Genomic DNA, 10,035 nt, shown 5'->3' on the forward strand with positions numbered 1-10,035 from the left:
CATTCTTCCATTGCAGCTCAACAAGTAAACACTGCCAGTGGCACAAACAAAGAACGGATTTCATAATAAAAAAGATTATAGAATCAGATACTACATTTGCTGCTGAAGCTTCATATTGGCTACGGATGACCTTAAAACTGCATTTTTACATGGAGTAAGGAGAGAGGGATTGTCTTTTTACATTTCTTCCCCTTGCATTCAAACGACTTTAAGAAGAGGTCTCTACAGTCAGAATGAACAGAAAGTATAACAAAACTGCAACAAAAACCTCAAATGGACAATGCATATAGGCAAGTGTGTTGTTTTTCAGTTTTTTCCACTTGGTTACACATATTTTTGAGTACGGAGATGATTTTTCAAAACCATTCAGTCAACAAAACAGCAGTCAGTATGGACTAAATTGTGGATAACCTTTCACTGCTGTGACGTAAAGTAAATTAGGTGCATTCTACTGCATCTGCATCTAAAGCTAGAAAATAAAGTCGATCCTGAGAGGTGCATGAAGCACTTTGGTCATCTTTTCCATTTATATTTAACTGCTATTCTGTAGTGCATGTTGGTCTTAAGAGAACTGTGTGGAGGGTTTTAAAGATAACGCAGTGTGAATGTGTAACTAGCCATTAAAAACACTCAACAAAACAAACCTGTATAACAGACTTGTGGAAATCTGAACATGCAAAACTAAAAAATGTGACTCAGTCTTCATAGTTTAGACTTGTCTAGAACCTTAATGTTTAAGGGTTTTTGTATACACCGTTTGCTGTGTGATAAATACCCCTGCAAATGTTAAATATAGGTTTATGTTAATAGCTTCATGCAATGCTTTTAAAAGGGGCACTCGGCTGATTTTGCACATAAATATCAGTTTGCTCAGAGCAGCCCCACTCAGTCTACTGCATAATGTCTTCTGAGGGAGCTTATGATGTTATCAAGGTTGTCTGAGTTTGGGTTTAAGAGATAAACAGAAAATCCCTCCAACACAAAATAGAAGTGAGGAGATTAAGGACAGTGGGAATTCAGGAGGTAAAAAATATCTAAAGAAAGACAAGTTGCATTATGGCAAATGTAAACTGTTTCTGCAACTGGACCCACACTAGAGAATAAAAAGGCATCCTGGCCACTAGAGCAACACCAAATCAATTGAGTATCCCTTAAGGCTCATCTACTAAAAATAGAACTGGCAAACACCCCGGAAAGTAATGAAACAACATAAATAAATAATGAAGTGTGAAATAAGTAAACGCTGTGCAACTTGGTACCAGTGTGTACTTGCCATTAAACAACACAACTCAGAGATGACTGGAAACACCAGAGTGAAGGAAATGAAACTTGCAATTTTATATATAACAACGGTTTAATACAGAAGATGTATTCACTCCCCCCTGAATCAGAAAAAAAAAGTTAATTCCCCTTCACTCACAAAGCTACTAAGAGGAGAGATCTGATATGTCAACCACCATGGGAATGAACATGAAGTGACCAGACGGGACGTACATTACAGAGGAAGCCTGGAACACTATAGTTTAGGGAGTCAATCATCATCATGTTGCCACCATGTTAGTAATTTCAACCGAGTTCAAACCTACATTTACATTTGCACCTCGCAGCTTCTGTTTCTTCCTTCAGATTGCAAAACCACAGGATAAGTTTGGTAAAAGGCATCAGTGACGGACGATTTGTCATCATAAAACAGAGGATTACCAATAAAACACATCACATCTTCACTTCTGATTCTCAAGAAAGACCCCATTTTATACATTTTCCCAAAAGCCCAAAATACATTTATACAGCATTCATTTTGTTTCATCTTTGTCATTTTTTTCCCATTAATGTTCAGAAACTATACATAGACTATAGCATTGCTTAAACAAACACGGAAGTGGATTATTTGAGAGCATCTTCTTACAGTGTTATTTCCGGGTTATGTGAAATGCGGTGACGCAAAAAGCACAATAAAAAACACTGTTCCCAAAGCAATACTATATGAGAAAATACAACAGAAGAAATACACAAAGCTGGCTGAACTCTACCAGCCGGTGGCAGATTGATGATTACAAGGAATAGAGGCTGTGGTTAAAAAAAACTTTTTGGTTAGTCCTCATTTCACAACAACTGCTATGAAAAAAAGCGTAATAACTGAGTTTTGTTGGTGACTTTTTAAGAGTCACGTAAAATGCAGCCTTCAGCTACAAGAACATTTTGAGCCTTTGCTCGTAGCCCTGTGAGTATATTTCCATGATCATTATACTTTTTTGATTTGAGGATATTTTTCATGTCAAGCCTTCAGCTTAACATTACAATTCATAGCAACAAATCGGATTATCATACAACTGTATTCACGATATTTCAACGACATTTAATTTGCGTTTAGGGACTGCACAGCAAATTCTTCTATATGCTTCTCAAAACTCTCAATTTCGAAAGAAATAGCAAAATTCATGTTTCCACTGTTTGTGTTCTGGCATAAAGGATTAAATGCAGAGCAGCAATAGACAAAATCCAGCAGTTAGTGATGTTTAACAGAGAAAAAAATCTCTCATCTACTGCTGTGAAGTGTTCATGAATTTCATCAACCTGTTCCCCTTTCCTGCTTGTCCTCATTCACTCCCATTCACAGATCTAATAGTCACTTGAATTGCTTAATGTCCCAGTGTAATCACCGCAATATATTAAACATAACCAGTGACAAAATTGGGTAATTATCGAAGACAATTACGGCATTCATTATCAAATAGTACTCAAGTGCAGTAATAATGGAGCACTGAGTATACAGTTTGAAGATGAAACTATTTATTATGCACAGGTACATAGAAGATGCCCCAAAAATGTAATCAGACTGTCTACACTATGAATTTTGTATCACGGACTGAGTCACTGTGTTCATAAGAATGTCGACGGAGGTGACACACAAAAATGACGTCGTGCCATATATTATGCTTCACAGCAGCAGGGACAAAAACTGTCAAGTGTCTACTCATTTCCTCAATTATGCTTTTAGAATGATTCGAATGTTTCAGTTCTGTGAAAGGAAGAGACCTCAGACCTACAGCAGGAGAAAACCTAATAAAACAGAGCACACTTTAAAGTCTCGCTGTCTCTTGTGTATACCTTTATCTCACCGATTCCCTCTGAGCATGGAGGTCAAAGGTATTATCCTCATCCTTGCTGGGAGGCAGGTTCCTGACTGAGGCACACAGGCTTGCTGATGTCATCTGTTATTGCCACACTCATCAGATGACCACTTTCTCTTTTTTTCCAAACAATAAAAAGTAGAAAAAACAACTTGGCTCTATAAACCAACACGCGTACAGGCACACAAACATCCAAATAAACATTTGCTCTCACGTGATGAGAGTTAGGCTGGCAACAATCACTGAGGTTGAATGTAGGAAGGCAGTTCATGGAAAAGGCAAACTGGCATCAAGGATTGATTAAGTGGACCTGCTCTCTGACTGGGGCTCACTGTGGCTCACAGGGCTGTCTGCTTGATTGACTTGTGTCGGGAGAGATGGCGTGTATGGGGGTGGAGCTTCGTTAATGCTAATGGAATCTCCTCCCTCAGAAATAAGAAGAGTGTGATGGGCGGGGCGAGAGGCGTCGGTCTCGTCGCCTTGAGCACACTCACTGTAGGGGGGCGGCTTCAGATCATCCTCTGAAAGGAAAGGAGATGACAAACCGACTCGTTAACACGCAGCCTAAAAAAATGTAAGCAATGGGTCATAAATTTCAACATTAGCACTGTCTGATTAATAGCAATAAGATCTTGATTCATGCATCTACAGAATCTCATATCATCTGACAATGACTCCGCCTGGTTTACATTTGCAAGGAGATCAAATGCATTAAAACAGATGCTCCCAATTTATCCCCAGTCCGCATCGATAAATAACCAGCGTGTTATTCTACCATGACAAACTGTGCATTGATTTCAATACATCTCTATAATGTAGTGAAAGGAAAAGCTTTTTAAAAACAACTAAAATCTGAAAAACATAAATATAGTGAGGAAGAATAAATGTACTGACAAATATCCTCCCTACAGCGGAGTCCTTCCTGTTGCTCTTTTTGTTTTCAATTTCTTTTCCTTGGTTTAGTTGAGAATTTTTTGTACACAAAATTTTAATTTGTTGAAAATTATTCAAAAGTAAATGGTTGAACTATGTATGGTTACAAGAGCATACCTAAAGTTTGTATTCTTCTATCTATAAGCGTGGTAAAATTAAATAGTTCAATTACAATAGGCCCCCGAAAACCCCTATGGTGTCTGTGATAGGAAAAAAGATCAGATGCGAGGGCGAAATGGAAGCTTGTAGCATCATGTAATAACATTAGCGCTGTAATGTCACCATTTCCACCCTCTATAACCGCATCCTGCTGTCAGGGTGACTTAGCACTTCAGATCAAATAAGATGCCATTTGCAAAAGAGGACACTCAGAAACCTGATACAAAGATTTAGAATGGCTAACTTGAGCCCTTCATAATTAACTCACAAAGCCAGTTTAAGAAAACACAAATCTGTTGGTAGTTGTGAAAATACAGACAAGGTTGAAAATGTTGAGAGCACTGCTTGTAACATATTTAAGCATAACTGTTAAGATAGGAAAATGTCAGTGAGATAGGGGGTAGAAATTAAAAAAAAAAAAATCAAACAATTTGTAGCATTGGTGTAATGTGAATATGGAATAAAGAACTCGACAAGTGGGAAAGATCTGAGAGTTCTCATAACACCAGTAGTGTTCTGTATGTGAGCCTCTGTTAGTGAAAGGCAACTAGTTTTTTTCCCCTTTACTGCTACCACAGCTAAAAACAGACACCAGAAATGAACAAACTCTAGACTTAGCTAACATGTGAGCAACATAAGACACTGCTGTAGAAGGAAATGCTTGAAACCAGTGGTTTCAGTATGATTAAGTTACTGACAGTGTTCTTTGACGTTATAAAGCAAGTATAAAAAAAAGACTATTTTGTGTGTGTATATAAACGTGAGAACTCATCTGAATAATGAGACTAGTTTATAGATACAAGTACTGTAGTCAAGCAAAGTAAAATGGTTTTGCCTACAGTGGATATATGCTTAAGTTATGCTGAAGCTGGGGTGTTGCTCATCAAAAATGTAATTACACTTGGAGCTACAGTAGCTATGGAGATACCGGTTGAGACCACACAAACCGTCATATGTCAGCTTAGGTTGCTTTTGTGTCTTACTGCAAATTTTTGATGTGAAAAGATATTGTTCAGTGTCAAGCAAGTGATAAGCAGTTATCTTCTCTTTGTCACATATCTGGTGAAGCCACTTCCACTACAAAAGCTTCTGTTCTCAATGGCCTGTGCTCTGCATTGCAGTAATTGAAACTTCGTCAATACAGCGACAGCACAGAATATTCAGAAACAAAGTGGACTTTCCCGCAGTCGTTTGTAACACAATGTGATTGAAACAATGCAATTGGAGTTACTGTGGGGAACACAATCAAACTGCAATCCATCTCAAGCACGTATGAAATACTCATTCTAGTGTGACAGTGGTGCTCTAAAACGCTGTAATCTGACAACCAAAAAGGACGAACCAGGAAGGAACTGCTTTTAACAAGTCAAACTTAGAACGGAGAGAAGATGTGAGAGTGGAGGGAGCTGAAAGCTGTAGCTTTTAGGGAAGTTATGAAGGAAGAAGCAGAACAGAAAAAATAACCAGGCTTCCTGGCTCACAATTGGATCTGTTTGATGAATGAGGAAGCAACAGATGCATGACATATTACTGCCTTTAGAGGTGTATGCTAATGCTACCTCCAGAGACTGCCTCATATGGTGGTGGCATGTCCAAGTGGGAGAAGGATGCAGCGGGTGGCAGAGCTGTGGAGGGCTCCTCTATCGACAGGTCATCCTGAACGCCATACCAACTCGGCCAGACGGATGTTTGCTAAAAGGGAAGGAAATACACAGAGAGTTAATGAAACAAAAAGGGCAGAAGCACAGAAACAAGTGCATATACATAAACACATAGACGAGCACTTGTGCATATACACACAGTAAGAACATGCAGCTCAGACAGACATCAGCAGAAGTAAATGGTAAAAAGTCAACACTGCTAATGCTATCATGATACTACCTGGACTGGTTTTACTGTACACTTGCCTGGAGGTGACATTGCTGCTGGTTATGCTAATATTAGTGGTACGGATCTCTCCTCTTATGAACCTTTATACTCTTTTACACCAAAGCACAAACACCCTAAAGCAAACAGCAAATGAATATTCTCAAAGTAGAATGAAATCATCATTAGTCAGCCTAATCTTATACCTTTTTTCTGTGTCTCAACATGTTTTTACACACAAAGATGACCAGCATGGAACTTTTTCTCCCCAAATCTGATTAACTTTTTTAACTCCAAGTAAAATTGTTTACACAAAACACAGGAGTGAGGATGTCTGCCAGTTCATCACAGAAATATAAAGGCAGTTGTTGTTAACATTACATTAGACAGTGAGTCTTCCAGTGTTAATATCACACTTAAATTCAGTCCCTTTAAAAGACACAAGAGGCACGGTAAAATGAGATTAAAATCACACACCAACCAAAACAGTATTTATGATTTAAATACACAAGGACTTTTTTCGCTCCTGCCTCCTTTTAAACTCTCGTTATTTACTTATGTCAGGTACCTAGTTGTATCAGTGATTTATAGAAGGTACATACAGATGAAGCAAGTAAGTCAGTCAGACTGATGAACCTGCAGATCAATGTTTTCATTAGTTATAAATTACCATCCTGCTGTTGTGGGTGTAATAGGAAACAATGAAGAATGATGCAGCGTAGACAGGCTACAGCAAGTTCACACAAGTAACCTAGTAAAGACTATAAAGATGCATACTTATTGTCTATTTTGCCCAAATCAAATGGGCTCCAAAACAGCCCACAGTTAACATACTGTATAAAAATCAGTTACTGTTTATGTAGTTCCGAAGAACTAGACCAAAACAGATTGAGAATGTAGCAATCAATAAGAGATTAATCACCTCCATTTCTGTCCACAGCCTTTACATATCAAAAGTTTTTTTTGTCATGGATCTACTGGTAACTGTGAGTAAAAATGTCGAACAGGTATGGAAAGTGACACTGCATCATTTAGGCCCCGGACCAGAGTTGCCTTGGCATTTCTCCAGAAAACTTTCAGGGTACCGGGTTATGGATGACCATGGGGCGTCCCTAGTGCACATTCCATTAAAATCTAAACAGGGAACATTATACACTTGAGACGGCAGAGGGAACAAAGGGGAGAGAAGAAACAAAGAGGAGCAGGAAAAAAAGGAAGAGGAGAACAGAGAAAGGTGTAAGAGAGGAAGTGGCAGCAAACAAAAAAAAGATGTGAAAGAAAGATAGATTACAGACTAGAGAAGGCTAGAAAGGAGAATAAGGGGGGCAAAAAGGCGAACAAACAAAAAAAGTGGCCAGTATACATATGACTGTTAGACACCAAGAATGGCAACTTGTGCTGGACTGTATGTTCTCTCAAATCAGACAGTTCATATAGTACACAGGATATCACACGTGTTCTGGGAAAATCCAGACCCAAAACCCCAGGCATGGCGCAGTTTCAACTGCATCATTTATTTATTTAGTTTTTTTCTTTTACAAATAGGGCATTTCCTGCCGCACAAATATTTCAAACAGTGCTAAAAATATCGTGGACTGTGCCTCTTACGTGTAACTACAATGAAAAATATCTCAGAAGTTGAAGCAGCGAAAGACACTAAACTGACTTTTGAAGCAAACTTCCATTTACATTGATTATCTCCTAGAAAATGTGTTTATACCTCTGTCATTCACACAGCATCTTTTGGAAAAACTAATAAGTTCCGGATTTAGTGGGTTGGAGTCAGACAAGAGTTAGAAACCTGTTTTATATAATTCACTGAATATTTTGGGAAGCTTCTGAATCATGGAGATTGCTTCCAGGTGTTTTAGTGAGGCAGTAAAGCTGTAAGACCCTGGAGGAAGCACGAATACGATGTCTAAACCTGTGGCATAGCCCACAGAAAAGATTCCATACAAACTGATGTTGAGTACAGGCATTACTATTTTAGACCGAACAAACAGAATCAACACAAATATAATGCAGTTCAACTGGCATTTGGATGGGATAATAAAACAGAAGGTTACGTTTTGTTGCAAATTTCAAAATGAGCATGAAAAGCATGTGCAAGAGGCTACAAACCAAACATGAGGATAACTATGAAGGTCATCCCAGTTATCAAATGAGCAACCCAAACAAAGCATATAAACTAATCACAATCTCAAGCAAATTAGAGACTACCCCTTTTCTCCCATATATCTTACGATTAAATGAGACAAGCGATAGTAAACAATAAGAATTCTAGATGAATGAATGAAAATGGTCCTTTTTCAAATCTTCAGAGATAACTAGACCTTCGAGGAGGCACACAGTGCAGTCTGTAAATCAGTCCACTCATGCCTTACTGTCTGCCTGTTACTGCTGATATTTGCACAATCAAGTTCTCACATGCATGGTGGAAATTTTACAAGAAAGGATGCACTCACACAACTGTCAAAGCTATGGCCTGCACTACAGACCTCTGCCACAGAGGTCAAAAAAGCTTAGCTGAAAAATGCAGGACACAAGTACATGTAAACTAGGAACATATACCCATTAAATTCCGACCACAAACTCGCTCAGCACACCACTGAAAGTGAACTGTAGCCTATCATAGTAAAGCTGACTGAAAACCACATGCCTTCTACAAGAGAACAAACAACTCCTCTGCAAAAACGTAACACAACCATGATCTTATTTGACTGCCTCTTCTGCTCACTCTTCTTACTCAGTGTACCATACTCATGCCTATATAAAGGGATTCTCTTTACAATGAAGACTCTTTTTGTATACTTACGCCCAACAGCAAAAAAAGACATATGCTGGAGGCGCAGAACCGCTTCAGAAGTTTACAGCTGGATTATGCATTAGAAATGTAGGACATGTTTGTGTTTGCATGTAAGTGCTGCTCTGCACTTACACTCTGTCTCTCACACATCTGATGAAGGTAAGCCCTTCCTCCAACGATGACTATCTGAGCATTACGAGGGTTGCTCAGGTATGCTGCCAGTTGCCTCTGCCTTGACCGGTACCAGCACACGTAGAAGAATATCTTTATGATGATGAAGATTATAACAACTCTGTAAGACACACAATGGGAGGAAATAGTTGGGTGGATTTATGCATCAGGTCAAAGCTCCACTTAAACTGAAAAATAAAAGACAAAGAGGAAGTAAATAGTTTCTACTCACATGTACCAGTACAGCTCCATTATTGTGAGAGGTCAGTTACTGGGAAGAGAGTCTCATAGCTGAGGAATTACTTGCTGATTCCTGGTTAAAACACAAGTCTCCCTGAAAACAGTAACATTACTACTCATTTGTTGTAACAATGACCGACTGCATTTAATTCATTGTAGCAATATAGATGTAATTGTTGAAGTAACTTGTGTTCGTAAACCCATAAATTTAAATAATCCAACCACACGAGATAGATGAAACACTTTGTATAACTTAAAACAGATGGTAAGTATAGCACGACAGCTCAACGGTGAATTTAGGTACCCAGCTCTGTTAAAGCGAAAAGAAGAACAAGGCTGTGAACTTACTTTGTAGCGACAACTCGGCCTTCTGAGTTAGCTGCCGAGATGTGCCATTTCCTTGGCCGTTTTGGCGATGTGGTGTGAGTAAAACCTCCAGGAGCCAGATGAGGCAGCGGCTAGTTGAGCTAAGCTATCGTGTAGCAGGCCACAACAACAACAGCCGTGCCTCTATTTACCCACGCCGCGAACAAAACAACGACTGAAATTGGCCTGCTTTATGAACGTACCTCTCTAGTGTTTTGTACTAGGTCACTAGCTAGTTATTCGACAAGCTACTCGTTAACTTAACACTGAAGACATAACTAAATTAGTCCTACAGAGTTTTTAGCTAGCGCTGACTGACTTAGCACGTCCGGAGCCGCCGTTGCTTTCACGGTGGGCGGTGTT

General features: G+C 39.0%; 1 protein-coding gene across 3 annotated transcripts; it reads right to left on the reverse strand.

Annotated features, from left to right (window-relative positions):
* Positions 1-1,314: 1,314 nt before the first annotated feature.
* Positions 1,315-9,795, reverse strand: si:dkey-118j18.2 (uncharacterized). Of its 3 annotated transcripts, none has more exons than XM_055007261.1 (5): positions 9,655-9,795; positions 9,299-9,337; positions 9,028-9,187; positions 5,783-5,915; positions 1,315-3,652 (listed from the first exon to the last, which is right to left on the reverse strand). In XM_055007261.1, exons 2-5 carry the CDS (start codon positions 9,316-9,318, stop codon positions 3,432-3,434), a joined length of 534 nt encoding a protein of 177 aa, XP_054863236.1. In that variant the 5' UTR covers positions 9,319-9,337; positions 9,655-9,795; the 3' UTR covers positions 1,315-3,431. The 3 variants fall into 3 exon arrangements, with proteins under 3 accessions (XP_054863236.1, XP_035800724.2, XP_035800725.2); XM_035944831.2 differs by having other exon boundaries at positions 9,299-9,400; XM_035944832.2 differs by having other exon boundaries at positions 9,299-9,379; positions 9,655-9,794.
* Between the last annotated feature and the right edge of the window lie 240 nt (positions 9,796-10,035).

This window comes from Amphiprion ocellaris, chromosome 22 (genome assembly GCF_022539595.1).
Source record: "Amphiprion ocellaris isolate individual 3 ecotype Okinawa chromosome 22, ASM2253959v1, whole genome shotgun sequence".
Taxonomy (NCBI): domain Eukaryota; kingdom Metazoa; phylum Chordata; class Actinopteri; family Pomacentridae; genus Amphiprion; species Amphiprion ocellaris.

Coding starts and splice junctions, on each gene's coding strand:
- si:dkey-118j18.2 (XM_055007261.1), bottom strand. CDS start 9,318: ATGGAGCTGTACTGGTACAT. Junction 9,188..9,298: donor ATGGAGCTGTACTGGTACAT/GTGAGTAGAAAC, acceptor TGTGTCTTACAG/AGTTGTTATAATCTTCATCA. Junction 5,916..9,027: donor AGATGTGTGAGAGACAGAGT/GTAAGTGCAGAG, acceptor CTTCCCTTTTAG/CAAACATCCGTCTGGCCGAG.